The sequence below is a fragment of the Ictidomys tridecemlineatus genome, chromosome 2 (genome assembly GCF_052094955.1).
Source record: "Ictidomys tridecemlineatus isolate mIctTri1 chromosome 2, mIctTri1.hap1, whole genome shotgun sequence".
NCBI classification, from domain to species: domain Eukaryota; kingdom Metazoa; phylum Chordata; class Mammalia; order Rodentia; family Sciuridae; genus Ictidomys; species Ictidomys tridecemlineatus.
This window is the reverse complement of record NC_135478.1, coordinates 39380141-39398224: the sequence shown is the minus strand read 5'-3', so window position 1 is coordinate 39398224 and position 18084 is coordinate 39380141. Positions and strand designations below refer to the sequence as shown.

Genomic DNA, 18084 nt, shown 5'->3' with positions numbered 1-18084 from the left:
ATCACCAGTACTTTTTTTTTTTTTTTTTTTAAAGGGTGACTTTTTTTTTTTTTAAGAGAGAGAGAGAGAATTTTTTAATATTTATTTTTTAGTTCTCTGCAGACATAACATCTTTGTTTGTATGTGGTGCTGAGGATCGAACCCGGGCCGCACGCACACCAGGCGAGCACGCTACCGCTTGAGCCACATCCCCAGCCCACCAGTACTTTAAAAAAAAAAAAAAAAAAAAAAAGAATAAAATTTGATCTAACAATCACAGTCACTAGATAGTTGGGGGAAAACAACAACAAACAAACAAACAGACAAACAAACAAAGATAGTTGGGGCTCTCACTTGGAAATTTAGGAAGAATCTGTCTTAAAAAATAAAAAAAGAGCTGGGGATGAAATTCAATCCCCAGTACCCCCCCACCTCGCCAGAAAATAAACAAACAAACAAAAAAACCCTGCAGAACATCTCAGTAGAGAAAGAGAATAACAATGGTAAGACAAAGCACCTTAAGCTGAGAAAGGAAACCTGAAGTTAATTGTCCTGATCCTTCTGATGGAACCTAATTAAGGCTCTGCCATTCCAGATCTTCAGACTGGGATCAAGCTGGGAAGGGATATTTCTTTTTGCCCTGCATAACATCGCCATTCAGATCTACAAACTTTTCTAACCTTTTAAACACATCACTCTGCATTAAGAGTTAAAAGAACAAAGAATCTGGAAAAAGGATAGAGGAAATTAACTGTAATAAACAGGATGGTAAGGGGAATGTGTCCAAGGAAAACCACAACCTTTAAGGAATCTGTGGCTAGAACTGGACAAGAATTATAAAGCGTGCATAGAATCTAATCATAAGCACATTTTGACCCATATTACATTTGATAACACTCGCTCTGCAAAAGTAGGGCAGTTGTAAATGGTCCGAAGAAATAGTGCTGGGCTTTTAAAACCTGCTTTAGAAAAGTCGACCAATGGTGTACAATTTTCAAATACAAAAGTGAAATGTGTGCTCCACAGTAGTGAACACCGTCCTCATTGTCATCAGCAACAATAAAAACAATGGTTTTCAAGTTTCAGCAACAGTTGAAACACTGAGTGTGTGTGTGTGTGTGTGTGTGGTGTGTGGTTAAGTTTGAAGCCAAAATCAATATTCATTTGGATGTTGTCTGATTTTTTTCTCTCTGGCTAATATGCATTGTGGTATCAATTTTGAAACTATTTCTTACGAAAAGAGCAGATTATAATCCTACCAATCCGAGACGAACCCTGTTCAACTTGCTGTGTTCAAACTTTCCACTGCGCGTAGTTTTTATTTTGACAATGCTTTTAGACAGTCGTTCTGTTAGCAACCGACACTTTCAAACAAAAATTACAGAATATATTCTGAGTCCTTCTCCTCTTTTGACAGATTTGATCCAGAACTTGTTACGGAAAGAAAGCGTTCTTAAATAATAACAATAAAAAAAAAAGTTGGACAGAAAAGTATTTAAAAAGAGACCAGGAAAACATTACGCCTTTATTTTGGTGAATTAGCAACAAAGAAAAGGATTAGCATGGACGGGTATTTTTCAAAAATATTTTTTTCCTCGGGCTCCCGCTAGGGTGGAGGAAGTTGTCTCTGCTCGGAGAGAGGGTGGAACCGAGTGGCAGGACGAGTGACTGGGAGGTCCTCCCTCCCCAGGGCTTGCGAGTGCGGGTCCGCTGAGGGAGGGGGCGCAAGGGGGGGGGGAGGAGACCAGCAGGTGTCTGGGCTCCAGCCCCTACCCCCACCCTCATCTTCACTCTCACCCACACCCGGGGATTGGCCTCGCCCCCTGGCGGGCGAGCGCTAGGTGTAGGGACTCCCGGGCTGGGGGCGCACACCCGCGGGCGGCGGAAAAGAGGCGGCTGGGGCCTCCCCGCCCGGCGCACACTCGGAGGCCGGCACTCGCCCGTGCGCACCGCCGGTCCGCAGCCCCGAGGAACATGTCCGCGGCCAGGGCGCGGAGCAGAGCCCCGGGGAGGAGAACCGGGGGAGGACGTGTGCAGTGGCGGCGGCGGCCGCGGAGCCGCTAGTCCCCTCCCTCCTCGGGGAGCAGCTGCCGCCGCCGCCGCCGCCGCCGCCACCCTCAGCGCGCGGGCCGCGGCCGGAGCGGGCGGGCGGGCGGGCGAGCGGCGCGCGGGGGCGGGCGGGGGCGGGGAGGGGGGTGGGCGCAGGGGGCGGGAGGGCGTGGGGGAGGGTCTCGCGCTCCCGACGACCAAAGCCCGAGCGGGAGACCCTGGCGGCGGCGGCGCCTGACACTCGCGCCTCCTGCCGTGCTCTGGGGCGGCATGTCCGAGGCTGGCGGGGCCGGGCCGGGCGGCTGCGGGGCGGGAGTCGGGGCAGGGGCCGGGGCCGGGGCGCTGCCCCCTCCGCCCGCAGCGCTGCCGCCCGCGCCGCCGCAGGGCTCCCCCTGTGCCGCCGCCGCCGCCGCCGGGGGCTCGGGCGCCTGCGGTCCGGCGACAGCAGTGGCTGCGGCGGGCACGGCCGAAGGACCGGGAGGCGGTGGCTCGGCCCGGATCGCGGTGAAGAAGGCTCAGCTGCGCTCCGCCCCGCGGGCCAAGAAACTGGAGAAACTCGGAGTGTACTCCGCCTGCAAGGTACCCGCTCGGCGCTCCCAGACCGCAGTTGGGGGCCAGGGGCCCGGCCCGCGGGACCCCCGCCCCTCCCCCCGCCCCCACCTCTGCCTCCCGCCTCCAGTCTCCCGCCTCCCGCCTGGGGCCGCTGCACCGCGGAAGTGCTGCTGTCGCCCGCGCGCAATTAGCTGCTTCTCGGATAAGAGAGTCTCGTTGGGTTGGAAGAAGGGGATTCACCCAGAAGGAGAGAGCTTCATTTCAACCCCGTGCAAAGAGTAGCCTCGGGTAGTCCAGTTCCCGGGCTACCCTGGGGCTTTGTTGCTTTGTAGGAGCTCGCCGGAGCCACTTTCACGGGAGTGGAGCCGTATTTGGTGTGGCGTACTAACCAAAGCTGGGATAACATCTTTTGGGGGGATCTGAGCGGTCCTCTCTACGCTCGACCTCTAGCCTTACTCCTACTGGGAGGAGCTGGGTTCTAGGAGTGAGGGCGGAGAAGGTCTTGGACTTCGGAGCATTGGGAAAGCGAAAGGGAGGAACACGCTGTTGGGTAGGTGGGCATGGCCTGAGGCGAGGGTCCTGTGGCGCCTGGAGGCCTCGGCGCGCGGTGACAGCCCTGTCATTATTGTATTATTACTTGTTTAGTTAAAGCGCCGTCCCAGCTGCTCGGGGTGTAAACAGGATTTGGCAAGGTGACAGCCTAGCGTGGCGAGCGCTACTGCTCAGTTTGAGGACACATTTCTTGCCATCTCCTCTCCATGCCAGTTCTAGGCACCCTGTGGCCCCCAGCTGCAGATCCAGTTGTGAGGGCTTTTTCTCCTGAGATAGGAGATTGCCCGAGGCCGCGGGGTGGACTGGCCCTGCGCTGTCAGCAGCGGCTTTGTTTTGACAGGGTGACAGCTGAGGGGGGCGGGGACTTGGCCTTGTCAGCTCCTGCGGCCTGTGGCTGAGGCAGGGAAGACACACACACACACACACACACACACACACACACACACGTCCCATCTATTCTTCCCGCCTGCTGCAAACAGGGTCAAGTTCATACATTTCATATTCCCAAAACTGTGCTGCAGTGGCACTTTGGAATTTTGGTGTGCCGATAGTCCTGCTAGAATGTCTCCCTGGTGGGGATGCTTTTGGTATTTACAGGAACTCTTAATGGTAGCTGAATGCTTGTGCTTACCCTTTTCCCACAGCATTGCCTAATGTTGTTGAGCTTTTACTTTGTCCTCCTATCTTTGCTCATTTAACCTTTGTGGAGTGAATAGAGGATCTAGCCCAGGGCTTCTCAAACTAATATGCATGAGAATCAGCTGGGAAGCCGGTCCTAATGCTGACTTTGTATCTGAAAGTCTGGGGTGGGGCTGATAATCTGCATTTCTAATAAACTCCCAGGTGAAACTTTGCTAGTTCTCTGACGCCTTCTGTGTAGCAAGATCTTTATTCATACCTGGACAATATATTACTAGTTCCTTCTGAATTCAGCTGAGAAATTGGGAACTGTGAAATAATGATGCCACACAGTTGGTATTTCTGAAGAAGGAATGCAAAAAAGATCAAGTAGGGAGTATCTTCTCAAAGAAGGTGGAAGCCCAGGAGTTGGTTATAAAAGGCATTAGATTAATGAAAAGAGGACCCGAAAGTGTAACAGGCAGAAGGGAAAACTCTGTGTAGAATCAAGAGTGCATTCAATTACTTGATGGCCACAGTGGGCTAGTGTAAGAACTGAGTCAGCTCAGTGTTTCTGCCTTTGCTTTATTTTTAAATTAATTTATTGATTTCCTATCACCTGCACCTCTTCTTCCTGCTGCCTGCTGTTACCTTAATTTCTGAGAACTTTCCTGAAGTTTTGGGTGTATCTAAAACCATGCATATATTTGATCTTCATTGAGGCAGGGAAGAGACACACACATTCACACACCTTCCATGTATTAAGATTTCCATGAGGGGCTGGGGATGTGGCTCAAGCGGTAGCGCGCTCGCCTGGCATGCGTGTGGCCCGGGTTCGATCCTCAGCACCACATACCAACAAAGATGTTGTGTCCGCCGAGAACTAAAAAATAAATATTAAAAAAATTCTCTCTCTCTCTCTCTCCTCTCTCACTCTCTCTTTAAAAAAAAAAAAAAAAAAAGATTTCCATGAGTGAGATGAAGCATTTCTTCTAAAGTTTTTGACTTGAATTTCCTGTTCACATTCTCAACTCAATTCACAGAAGGGAAAACCTCTCTTATTAATGGCCTCTCTGCTGCTGAGCAATTGAATGGGTCAATTTTTACTAGCTGATTTATTCAACAAATATTTTGAGGGGTCTCAACTGGTTGCCAGGCATTGTGCTTGGTGTGTGGTTGGCCTGTGACACTCAGGATCTGTTATGGAGATGCTTGTGTAGATGTGTGTGTTGAAGTTCTAGGGAGGAAGACAGTGGACCAATTACAATGAAGTTTAGAAAAAACTTAATTGAGCTGGGGATATAGCTCAGTTGGTAGAGCCTGCCTTGCATGCACAAAACCCTGGGTTCAATCCCCAGCACTGCCAAAAAAAAAAAAAAAGAAAAGAAAGAAATGAAAAAACTTACTTGAGCCTATTGTGGTGGTCACACTTGTAATCCCCGCTTGGTTGGTGAGTTCAAAGCCAGCCTCAGTAAAAGTAAAGCGCCAAGCGACTGAGTGACACTCTGTCTCTAAATAAAAGACAAACCAGGGCTGAGGATGTGGCTCAGTGGTTGAGTGCCCCTGAGTTCAAACCGTAGTATCAAAAAAAAAAAAAAAAAAAAAAAAACCTTTCTTAAAGTGGTGTAAGGACTCTGAGCAGGGCAGCTCATATTTTAGAGGCATGGGTAGTATAGGAATGACTTCCTAGAGGAAGTGTCATTTGCTGCTGAGGACTCTTGGCAGTGCAGGGTGGGTGGGGTAAAACTTCTTGTAGTGAAGAAACTGAAAGCAGATCTGTAAGCTTGGAGCTGGGCCAACCCAAGCCAGGCCTCCATTGCCAGGAGTCCCTGGTTTGGGAGGGCTGTTGTGTGGCCAAGTGGGTGCTGGGGAATCAAAGACTCTTAAATTGAGGAGTGACATCTCAGATTTTTTTTTTTTTTTTTTTTGTGGTACTGGGGGGTTGAACCCAGGGCTGCTCTACCATGGAGCTACACCCCTCTGCCCCTTCTACAATTTATTTTAAGTCAATGTCTCACTAAGTTGATCAACCCGATGTTGAACTTGTGATCCTTCTACCTCTGGACTTGTTGGGATTGCAGGTGTGGGCCCAACATTTTTTTTTTTTTTAATTGGGCTTGATTGGGTATGATGAGTCTCTGAGAGTGCAGAATCTGGGGTTCTTTCTCAGCCTGTCACCACACTTGCTATAGCAGGCCCCAGATGACAGAGTGTTATACAGTTTGCCATAGCCCCTTGGCAAGTTGGAAAGAGAGTAGAGAGGTTAAAGGTGGGATCTGGAAAGAGATGTAGTTTACTAGGGGTTATTGGAAGGAAAACAAGTACCAGACCTGATCAAAGATATGGCCTTTAAACTTCACAGACAAAACAAAAAAGAAGGGAGCTAGTTCACAGCCAGGGTGGAATGCCACGCCCCAGAAAGAGGGGGAGGGGGGACAAAAAAGAAAGAAAGAAATGAGAAAAACAAACAAACAAACTTGTTTTGCAGGATCCAGAGTAGAGTTCTTTGAACTGTGTCCTGGCAAAGGTTGCCTCAGAGGGTCATTTTTGCTTGTGTGTGACACAATGCTGGTCTGACAATCTTGTCTCTTCGTCAGATCCTTGAGATTGTTTCCTGGGGTCCACCAGGCCCTGTACGGCCACTGCTCTCCCTGGCCCTTTTTCAGGGCCTGGAGTCCATGGTTCCCTTTCATCTCGGCGCCTTTGCACACATTGTTCACGGGCACTGCAAACTCATCTCACCTCACTTTAAAAGGAACTCCTGGGGCTAGGAGTGCAGCTTGGTGATAGATCACATGCCTAGCATGTGCAGAGCCCCGGGGTTCAGTCACCAGCAACAAAACAAGGACAACAACCAAACCCCCCAATCCAAATCAGAGTTAACTCCCCACTGACTCTTCTGCACATGTCTGATTCCTTGCCTTCTCTGTTTACCCCCCTGGTCAGCCTTTCCATTAGAAATTACTCAGACTGCTCTGTACTCTTCCTTCCTGGTGGTTTTATGGTGATTTGTAAGTAAGTTTGATTATTTGATATGTGTTTATTAGAACCTCTGAATAGACTCTATGTGATGTGGTTATTGGCCAAGTGACTGGACTAGAGAACAGAAAATGGAGGAAATAATTAACTGTTAGGGGATAGATGTGAAATTTTGGTGTGACTACTTGTTGACAATTGGTTGAAGGAGATTTTTCACGGAGGACAATTCTGGGTATCCTGTATGTGTTGGTGGGACCATTTTTTTTTTGGTACTGGGGATTGAACCCATGGACACTTTACCACTAAGCTACATATCCAACCTGTTGTTATTATTATATTAACTGCAGATTGAACCCAGGGGCACTTTATCACTGAGCTACATCCCTAACTTTTTTTTTTTTTTTTTTTTTTTTAGACAGGGTCTCCTCAAGTTGTCCAGGCTGGCCTCAAACTTGAAGTCTTCCTGTCCCTTCCTGGCCTCAAACTTGAGCCTCCAGTTTTTGGGATTATAGGCATACTTTGGGATTATGTTTTGAATGTTTTAGAAGAAACATCACTGGGTGTGGTGGCTGTCATGAATCCCCTCAGGGGAGGTTGAGGCAGAAAGATCACAAATTCAAGGCCAGCCTTACAATTTAGGGAGGTCTTAAGCAGTTTAAAAAGAGCCTGTCTCGGGGCTGGGGATGTGGCTCAAGGGGTAGCTGCTCACCTGGCATGGGTGCGGCCCGGGTTCCATCCTCGATCCTCAGCACCACATGCAAACAAAGATGTTGTGTCCGCCAAAAATTAAAAAATAAATATTAAAATTCTCACTCTCTCTCTCCTTCTCTCTCTCTCACTCTGTCTTTAAAAAAAAAAAAGTCTCAAAGATTAAAAAAAAAGGGCCTGTGGATTTGGCTCCCTAGTAAAGAACCTCTGTGTTCAATCCCTGGTAACAAAACAAAACAAAAATTTAAAAGAAACTTCAAGTGATTATATGAAAACCCTAAATCCAAATCTCCTTGAATTAAATGTAAGTAACCTATTAACTTAAAAAAACAAACCCATTGATTGACCCTTCCCAAAGGAATAGGTCATACACTGGGGTGGGGGTGGGGTGGGGGTGCAACAGGGGTATAGTAGCTAAAAATATGGGTTTAAAGTTACTTCATACTAATCTGAGTTAACAATTTTAGTATATCCAGCAGTGTGATCTTGGACAAGGACTTCACCTCAGCCTGCGTTTCCTTGTCTGTGAAGTAGGAATGATGCTCTCCGTCTCATGACATAACTGAGGATTTAAAGAGGGCTGTCCAGAGCTGGGTGCAATGGCATACACCTATGATCCTAGCAGCTTGGGAGGATGAGGCAGGAGGCTCACAAGTTCAAGCCCTGTCTCAGCAATTCAGTGAGGCGCTAAGCAACTTAGTGAGACCCTGTCTCAAAATAAGAAATACAGGACCTGGGCTGGGATTGTGGCTCAGTGGTAGAGTGCTCGCCTAGCATGCATGAGTCACTGGGTTTGATCCTAAGCACTGCATCAAAATAAATAAATGTATTGTGTCCACCTACAACTAAAAAAAAAAATTAATATATATTAAAATATGTATAATATAATATATATAAAATAATATATATTAAAATATGTTTATATATTTAATATATATATTAAAAAAATACAGGGACTGTGGTTGTAGCTCAGTGGCAAAGTGTGAGGCACTAGCATGTGTGAGGCACTGGGTTCCATCCTTAGCACCACATAAAAATTAATAAAGGCATGCTATCCATCTACAACTACAAAACAAAGGTTTAGGGATGCGGCTCAGTGGTTAAGTGCCTCTGGAAAAAAGTTTCCAAACATCCCAGGACATAAAGATACTGTGTTCATAGTGACAAACTGCTTGATACCTTATGTGTATCAGTCTGTGGTCACCAAGCATTTGTGGAGAGTCTGCTTGCTTAGATACTAGGCTGAGTGCAACACTAGAGAGTTACAGGGGCACAAAACTATGAAATTAGTCTTCACTTAAAAAATAACAATTTAGGCTGGGACATAGCTCAGTGATAAAGCATTTACCTGGGTTCAATCCCAGTAAAGGTTTTGATCTAAAAAAGTAATGTGGACTATAGAATCTGCAGGATAGAATCTCTCTGGAGGCAGAGGCCCACAGCAGCCTTAAATTTGTGATCCTTCAGCCTCAGGCTTCTGAGTAGTTAAAATTATAGGTGTGAGCCTCCACACCTTGCTCCCAGTCCCTTGCTAAAAACTTTTCCATTCCCCCTAAAAGTATCGTCCTGTCAAATTTCCCCCTTTTTCTTTCTTCTTCTATCTCCTTCTCTCCCCTTCTCCTTTCTTTATACCCCACTCCTTTTTCTTTTTTGGTACTGGGGATTGAACCCAGAGGTGATTCACTTAAGCCACATCCCCTGAAGTATCTTTCTTATTTTTTTATTTTGAGACAGCATCTTGCTAAATTGCTTGGGGCTTTGCCAAGTTGCAGAGTCTGGCTTTGAACTTGTGATCCTCCTGCTTTAGCCTCCCTTCCCCCTTCTGCTACTGTTTCCCTCTTTCTTTTCTCTTTCCAGTGCTGGGAGTGGGGCACAGGGCCTCAGGCTACTAGGTAAGCACTTTAACTCTGGGTTACATTCCAGCCTCCTCCAGCCAGCTTTTTAAGGTGATATTTTGTATCAGTTGATTATTGATTTGCAGACAGAAAGCAAATTAAAAATATCTTTTTGGAGACTCTTTATACAGCTAGTATTGTTACAGCAAGATACAAACCAGAGTGAGGTAGATAAAATGTTGTTTTAAAAGATCAGCCTGTAACTACAGAAATCTATAGCGTACAATTATTTCATGCTGTGACTTCTCTAAAAGGCTCTAAGTATCATAGAGCCCAGCATGCACAGAAAAATGTTTCACTGGGCAGGCACAATACAAAAGGCCTGAGATATAAAACTATCATGAATCAAAATTGTTAATGTGACAGCCCTAATCATGTGGGGAAGAAACTGAATATAAAGCAAACATATCTGGAGGAGTGAGTGGAGGCTGGGGCAGGAGGATGTCAAACTTGAGGCCAGCCTGGGCAACTTAGCAAGACCCTGACTCAATAAAAAATAATAAATGGTTGGAGGGGCTGAGGTTGTGGCTCAGTGTTAGAGCATTTGCCTAGTATGTGTGAGGCACTGGGTTGAATCCTCAGCAGCACATAAAAATAAATAAATACAAGTATTGTATCCATCTACAACTTAAAAAAAAGTTGGGGATGTAGTTCAAAGGTAGAGTGCCTCTGGGTTCAATTCCTGGTAAAGGAGTGGTGTTGGTGGCGGGATAAGGCTGGATGGGTGGGGGAGGCCTGAGAGAAAGAGATCCATAATTAATTGTGTCGTCTTACAACATTTCAAGGAAGATTAAAATTCAAGCCTGATAAAGCTTTCAGGTGGCAATCTGTAGTTTTATGTACCTGAGAAATTAGTTTACAGGGCACAGCAGAACAAAATCTGAAGACTGTTTCATTTTAGGAAGCATGTGCTTGCAAATAGCAACTTGTGATGTAGCACCCTTTAAGGTTTTTTGTTTGTTTGTTTTTAAAACTACCTGGCAGATTTAAACTCAGTTGCTTGATCACATTGTAATTCAAATAAATCAATAGTCTGACTTCTTCAGTTCTTCTTTTTTTCCTCCCTCCCCACCTTCCGCCTCCTTTCTTTTCTCCCTCCCCCCTTCTTTTTCTTATTTTTCTCTGTACTTGGGATTGAACTCAGGAGTGCTCAACCACAACTCTTTTTCAAGTACACCCCCCCCCAAAAAAAAATTATGTTGAGACAGGCTCTTGCTGACTTGTGAGGTTGGTTTAGAACTTGTGGTCCTCCTGCCTCAGCTGGGATTACAGATGTGCACCACCGTGCCTGAAGAGGCACACACTTTTTTTTTTTTTTTAAAGAAAGAGTGAGAGAGTGAGAAAGAGGGAGAGACAGAGAGAATTTTAATATTTATTTTTCAGTATTTGGCGGACACAGCATCTTTGTCTGTATGTGGTGCTGAGGATCGAACCCGGGCCGCACTCATGCCAGGCGAGCGCGCTACCACTTGAGCCACATCCCCAGCCCAGAGGCACACACTTTTAAGTGAGCAATATTGGAAGAGTTATCATATTTGCTTTTCAGAAGAAAGATCTGAATACTCACTTCAGTGCCTCTAAAACTTGGATATTCAGTGCTCTGTGGATTCTGATTTAGTTGCTTTCTCCTTGTGAGAAAGGTGGCTATTTAGAAAGACTTGTCAAGTTCCCTACTCTTGGAGCTCTGTGCCTTTTTGCTGTGGACATCTAATTTAAACAGAAGAATCTAGTGAAGAACTCCAGGGAATCTTTCTGCCAGCCCCCTACCCCTCATGCTGGACACCTTGGGTGGTCACTTAACTGCCCTATTTCAGTTCCCTCTTTGGTGAAGTGGGAGTCAAGGAGCAAGCTTATTGACTATTTTGAAGATTAAATAGTCTAGCATATGTGAAAGTTCTGGGAACCTGAGCATTCCACAAACATCTCTTTCATTTTTAAAAGTGTTCCATTGGTATCAACAGTTCATCTTTTGCAAAGTGTTGTATCTCAGGTCATTTGATTCTTCTATCTGGGGTAAGAGGAAGGTAAGGCAGGTCGTTTTACTAGCAGTGAACTGACACCCAGAGAGGTTAGTGACTTCCTCAGGCTTCAGTGTTTGCTCAGGAGACCACTGACCCACATACGTTCCCTTTCTAAAGTGCACCATTTTTCCTCTTCCTTCAGAACTTCCTAATGGGGTGGGGGTGGGGGGATTTGTTTTCCTAATGATTTCCGGAGAGAATTTCATTTACTTCAGTCTTTGTGTCCTTTAACATTTATTGTCTTCCTATTGAAAAGTATGTTCAAAGGCTTTTCTAGGCCACTGATACTTTATGGCCTGCACAGTAAGCATTCTGTAGTACCAACCCAGGACAGTCATATGCATGCTCTTGATTGTTTTAAAGCTGACAATCAAGACTGATTACTGGCATGGCCCAATAGAATTCCCTGTTGAGCGAAAGATGAAAGAGATACCTACTCAGGCTGCAGAAGGTGTCAATTGTGTCAGGAAGGTAAAGAATTGACTATCCTGAAGCTTTAGAGATCCCCAAATAGCTCTATTTAGGACTCTATGCACAGCAGCATCAAAAGGAAAGTCATTAAAAAAAAAAACTTTCAAGTTTATTATGCATACAATAAAGTACTCAAGTCCTAGGTTAATAGCTCATAGAATTGTTACAAATGTGGACATCTGCACCACTGGCGCCAGATAAAGCCATATTTATGGGACATTTCCAGAACCTCAGAGGGTTCCCTTGTGCCCCCTCCTTATCCCTGGTAACCCTTATTCTGACTTCTGTTACTAGAGATGAGCTTCATTTGTTCTTACATGTCACATAAATGGAATCATATGGTATGAATGCATTGTGTCTGGTTTCTTTCAACCTTATGCCTGTGAGATGCAGCCATGCTGTTGTGTGTAGCAGTAGTTTGCAAAGACACGAGTTTTCAAATTAAAAAAACAAGTTAAAAACGGCCAGCTATTGTCGACGATGGGAGTCGACGGCTGTGAAGGATGTAATACAATAGATTTTAGTTAAACTTTTGAAAGAAAGAATGGGAATTTGGAACTTAGGTATGCTGGGAAGAGCCCACATAGGCAGGAATGTGGACAAGAAATCAGTGTGGAGTTGGCCAAACAGATGTAAATAAAGAATGGAATGACAGCCAGGCAGAAGGAGGGGAGGTGGGGGCAGGCGGTGATGATGTCACAGTTGGTGGAATGTTCAGCCTGCACAGTTCCTTCTCCCTGGAGTCTGTATTGGTGAGTCCCCAAATGGTAAATATCATGTCCTACTACCAGTGCCCTTGTTCTGGAAGATGACTAGGATTGTTACACATTGTATTCTGCAGGCTGTGTGGATCCATATGTTAGGAACATATGGATATGTTTAGGTTTCCTAAATGGCTGGCCAGAACCTAGTCCACAGAGGTCCAGGGCTAGTGACACTTCTGTGATATTGGTCTAGTGGATGGAGAAATTGGAAAGAGAACAGTCATCTCCATCTTCTCCAGAGCTGTCTTGGAGGCCACTTAATGCCACCTTATCCCCAGAAATGGCAGTGAGAAGCAGATTATTGTTCATCTCCTCTCAGTTTTTTGGTAGCATCTGCATCCCAGGAAACTAGTATTGAATATATAAAGACAAGCTTTTTATTTAACAGAGTCCTGTGAACCATCCACCTGTAAATCAGTCTTTTCTGTAATTGATATATTTAGCCAAATGGGATTTTCATCTCTGAATTGAAAGCGTGTATAAGCCTGGGGTATTATACCTATTTGCCCTTTATTTATTCTTTTAACATTTCATTCTATAGTAGAGGCCACTTTAGAAGATTTCTGCTTAGGTAGCTCCTGTTTAGACTTATGGTTTTCAGTACTGGGAATTGAATCCAAGGAAACTCTGTCATTGAGCTATATATCTCCAGCCCTTTTTATTTTTCATTTTAAGGCAGGGTCTCTAACTTGCCCAGGCTGGCCTGGGCATTGCAATCCTCTTGCCTCAGTCTCCCGAGTCACTGGGATTACAGGCATGTACCCCTATGCCCGGCTCTAATCAAACTTCTTATGGAAATTTATCCCTCAGTTTTAATAGAAATAGAATTGAATTCTTTGTCATTTAAATTTTTTTTTTTTTTTTTTTTTTTTAGTTGTAGGTGGACACCACACCTTTATTTATGTGGTGCTGAGGATCAAACCTACTGCCTCACACGTGTGAGGCAAGTCCTCTACCACTAAGCCTCAGTCCCAGCCCCTCCTTTGTCATTCTGAGCAAACTTTTGTCTGTGATACCTGCTTCGCACATTTTTCTCCTCTGAATACTTCTGTGTTTTCTTGTCAAACATTTTTCTGGTCTGTTTTCAAAGTCCAGTTTCTCAGAGAATCACTCCTGTTCCCCTCTTCCACCTCTATCTCAAATAGCAGCACCCTTTCCATCAATTTGAAATCATTTTATTTTCCTTTACTGAATTTATCAATAGTTGGAAATCATATATATGTGTGCTGGGATTGAATACAGGACTTTGTGCATGCGAGGTAAACACTCTACCAACTGAGCTATATCCCCAGCCCTGAAAATCATATACTTTTAAAATGATTTCTACTTCCCTTATGAGAGTAGAAGCCTCCCACAAAGTAGGGTATTGGGTTTACTTCATATTTTATGTGGTCTACACCTTGCATATAGAAGGCACTCAGTTTTTGTTGAATAAAAAGTTCATTTTGCATTCAGAGGCTTTGTGGGACTGGAGGAAAGGAAATCATGTCTTAAAGATGAGAAAACGGGCTCCGAGAGGTTTAGACACTAGCCATGTGATCCAGAGCAGAGTAGAGCAGTTGCCAGCTAAGGCTGGCATGACAACTACTCATAGCTAACTGTGGTTCTCAGTAGCTCATAAAGATCTGGTGACAACCACACTTGTCTGACTGCCTGAACTGCTGTTACAAGACCAAGCAAGGAGAAGTCAGGCCTACATTTTAGTCCTTCTCTGTATGTATGATGTGAACTTCTGTGACCACTGTTTCCTCTTCTGTAAATTAGAATGGAATTCTCACAGAGGTACTGTGAGATCTGCAAGTTGAAACCCACAAAGTGAGAAAAGGTCTTATGCTATGTTTTTTCTTTCTTTCCCATAGATACATACAGATTTATTTAGGAAAGCAGATATACATTCAAGGGGAGGGATACAGGCTATTTTAAGACAGAGAATTGTTTGGGGAGTTAAGTAAGAAATACACATTCTCCCTTGAATGTGTATTTCTTAGAGGAGGGATAGGCAGCTTAATCCTATATTCTAAAAGTTTGTATTTTATTAGTGAACTAGTAAAAAAAATCAACCTTGTATTAAAGTGTGTTTTCTAAATATTTATATTTTTTTTTGTTATTTTTCTGTTCATTTTAACTAAAGACTACAATAGAATTTGTTTAATTTGGGCTCATAATTTTACATCAGAAGATGAACTTAGTTATTTTTGGGAAAACTGTGCATAATCTCTCTAATGATCCACTTGGAATGGTATACTGTCTAATCTCAGGAGGACATTTAATTTCTTCAGTAACCTCAGGGCAAGATGTTTAGGGATGCATCTATTAAATTCCACACCATCGTAATCAGTCCCCATTCATTGCTCTCATCTTGTGTAGCCCTCTGGGAAGCTTGTGTGGTATGCAGCAGGTTCCAGAAGTACAGGGACAAGAACCAAGTCATATCACAGTGACTGAAGGTGGCAGCGCTAATTTGCATCAGCTTTAACAAGCTGGTGTTGAAATTGGATGGCAGAATGCCAAGGAAGCCAAGGTCAGCACACTTTGAAATAACAAAGTGAGTCATGTAACCCAGGATTTGCACATACCCACAGGACTACCTGAGTCAACCTCACCTCCAAGGGAACACATACATCTGGGTTAGGTGCCTGGGCCCAGCTCTGTGCTATGTGTGTAGAAGAAAATGAAAGCCACGAGGAGCTCCTTGTATTACTGGGAAGACAGATATGCAAGAAAAGAAAAATTAAAGTGAATTACTAAACATAAAGTCTGTGACACAGAAACCCCATCACAAACCCCATCACAGGTAGAAGTGTAGACAGAGGTCCCGCTCAGGTGCAGTGAACAGAAAAAACCAAGCAAAGAAGCAAAACCAAAGGGAAGGAAGACCTCAGAGTGGTTTAGAACATAGGTTTGAGCTGCGTGCAGTGGTACGTACTTGGAATCCCAGTGCTCTGGAAGCTGAGGCAGGAGGATCACAAATTGGAGGTCAGCCTAGAAGCCTTGAGAGGCCCAAAGTAACTTAGTAATACTCTGTCTTAAAATAAAAAAAAAGGGCTAGGGGGCTGGGGTTGTAGCTCAGTGGTACAGCAGTTGCCTAACAAGGGTCAGGCACTGGGTTCAATCCTCAGCACCACATAAAACAAATTAAAAAAAAATATCCTTTTTTTGGGGTGGGGGTATCAGGGATCGAAATCAAGGGCACCTGACCAGTGAGCCAGGCACATCTTCAGCCCCATTTTATATTTTTTTAGAGACAGGGTCTCACTGAGTTGCTTAGTACCTCACTTTGCTGAAGCTGGCTTTGAACTCGCCATCCTCCTGCCTCTGCCTCCCAAGCTGCTGGGATTATAGGCGTGTGCCGTAGCACCCGGTCCACAAATAAAAAATAAAGGTTAAATAATTATTATGTTTTGATACTGAGGATTGAACCCAGGGGTGCTCAATCACTGAGCCACATCCCAGCCCTATTTTGGTATTTTTTTTTTTTTTTATTTAGAAACAAGGTCTCACTGAGCTGCTAAGTGCCTCACTAAGTTGCTGAGGCTGGCTTTGAACTTGTGATCCTCCTGCCTCAGGCTCCCTAGCTGCTGGGATTATAGGCCCAGCTAAGGTTAAATTCCTTTAAAAAAAAAAAAGGGGGGGGGGCGGGGAGAGCTGGGGATATGACTCAGTGGTAAAGAACCCCCGAGTTAAATCTCCAGTAACCCCTTTCCTCAAAAGAACATAGATCTGTGTTCTGGCTGTGTGACCACGGTGGGCTCCTCACCCTTTATGGGGCTCAGGTTTCATAGCTGCAAATTGAAAATAGTGACGATATGAACTTTTTCTGTTCATTCAACAAATTGTTATTTTAATGTGCCAGGCGTTGATTTCGGCACTGGGGATGCAGTGACAGATGGGCCCTTACTCTTGCAGAGTTTGCTTTCTGGGAGCAGAAGCAGACAATAAACAAAATGACAGAATGTGGTAAGTGCCACACAGAGAATGAAAACAGAGAATTAAATGAGAATGCCGGGGGAATTCCTCCAGACATGTGCCCAGAGAGGTCTCTCTGCTGAGGGGACACCATGAGGCCTGAATGACAACACAGTGAGGGATAAGGGTGCCAGGTGGGGAATGCAAAGTCTCTGGGGCCAGAAAGGGCTTGGCGTGTTGAAGGGCTGCCAGGAGGCCACTGTTGCTGGGTGGAGGAGGGCAGCCGGGTGAGTGGAGGAGTGGAGGTGGGGAAGGCAACTGCAGACCAGGTTGCTGAAGTATGATTTTTCACACAGTGAAACGCCCAGATCTTCAGTATGATCAGTTTTGATAAATGGGTGTCAAGAAGTAGAACATTTCTGTTATAATAGATAAACTATTTTCTGCTCCTTGCTGTTCAGCTTTTTCTCCCTCTGTTGGGGGATGGAAGCCCGGGCCTCATGCATGCCAGGCAGCCACTTTACCACTGAGCATGCAGGTCCCTTCTCCTTCAGGAAAACCACTGATCTTGAGTGTAGGTTAGTTTTCATATAAATGGCACTTGCACGTATAGACTCTTCTTTCATTCAGTGGATTATTTTTTAAATTCATCCGTGTTGTTGCATTCATCACCGGTTCATTTTCTTTTTATTGCTGAGCAGTATTCTGTTGTACAAAAGCGCCGTAATTTGTTCATCTCTTTGCCTATAGTGGACGTCAGGGCTGTTTCCCATAGTTTAAATATAGATTAGAAATTTTTTTCTCCCCTGGTACTGGGGATTGGACTCAGTGGCTCACATGTTGCTAGTCAAGGCCTCTACCAACTGAGCTACATCCCCAGGACTTTTAAAAGTTTTAAAATTTTGTGTGAACGGCTTGCTAAGTTGGCTAGCCTGGGCTTGAACTTGTGACCCTCCTGCCTCAGCACCCCCTAGATAGCTGGGATTACAGTTCTGTGATGCCAACTCTAGCTTCCAGATTTGCATTTTAATACAAACCATGTGGTGACTCCCCGAAGAATAAAGTGTATGGGAGAAAGTAGAAAAATCGGAAGTTATTGTAGTCTAGGTATTGATAGTGTCCTGGAGGGAGGGTAGTAGCAGTGGAGGGGGTGAGAAGTAGTCACTTAGGGGCCATATTATGTGAGTAGATGCAACAAGACTCCCCTTATCCCCCAAGTACTGGGAATGGAACCCAGGCTCTCGTGCATTGCTAGGCAAGTGCATTACTACTTACTCCACATCCCCAGCCCAAGGAACAAGACCTAGTTGGTTGTGGCACTACCAGATTAGGAAAACACAGAAATGAGGGATAACGTGTGAAGGGTTGTCTAGATCAACTGAAATGATGGTAGTTCCACTTACCCATGTGGGGGAAGGCCATGGGAAAAGCAGGTTTGAGATGAGTGTGAATCAAGAGTCCTTTCTTTTTTTTTTTTTTTTTCAAAGAGAGAGTGAGAGAGGGGGACAGAGAGAGAGAGAGAATTTTAACATTTATTTATTTTTTCTTAGTTCTCGGCGGACACAACATCTTTGTTGGTATGTGGTGCTG

The 18084-nt window shown here is 44.9% G+C and overlaps 1 protein-coding gene across 2 annotated transcripts in view; it reads left to right on the top strand.

Annotated features, from left to right (window-relative positions):
• The first annotated feature begins 2199 nt into the window (after positions 1 to 2199).
• Kat2b (lysine acetyltransferase 2B) overlaps positions 2200 to 18084 on the top strand; it is a 106037-nt gene continuing 90152 nt past the window's right edge. Inside the window, exon 1 of one of the 2 annotated variants that reach the window (XM_078038306.1) lies at positions 2200 to 2607. In XM_078038306.1, the coding sequence (XP_077894432.1) occupies positions 2299 to 2607 (309 nt within the window). In that variant the 5' untranslated portion in view covers positions 2200 to 2298. The remainder of the gene's footprint in view (positions 2608 to 18084) is intronic. The other variant, XM_078038305.1, reaches the window with a different exon arrangement.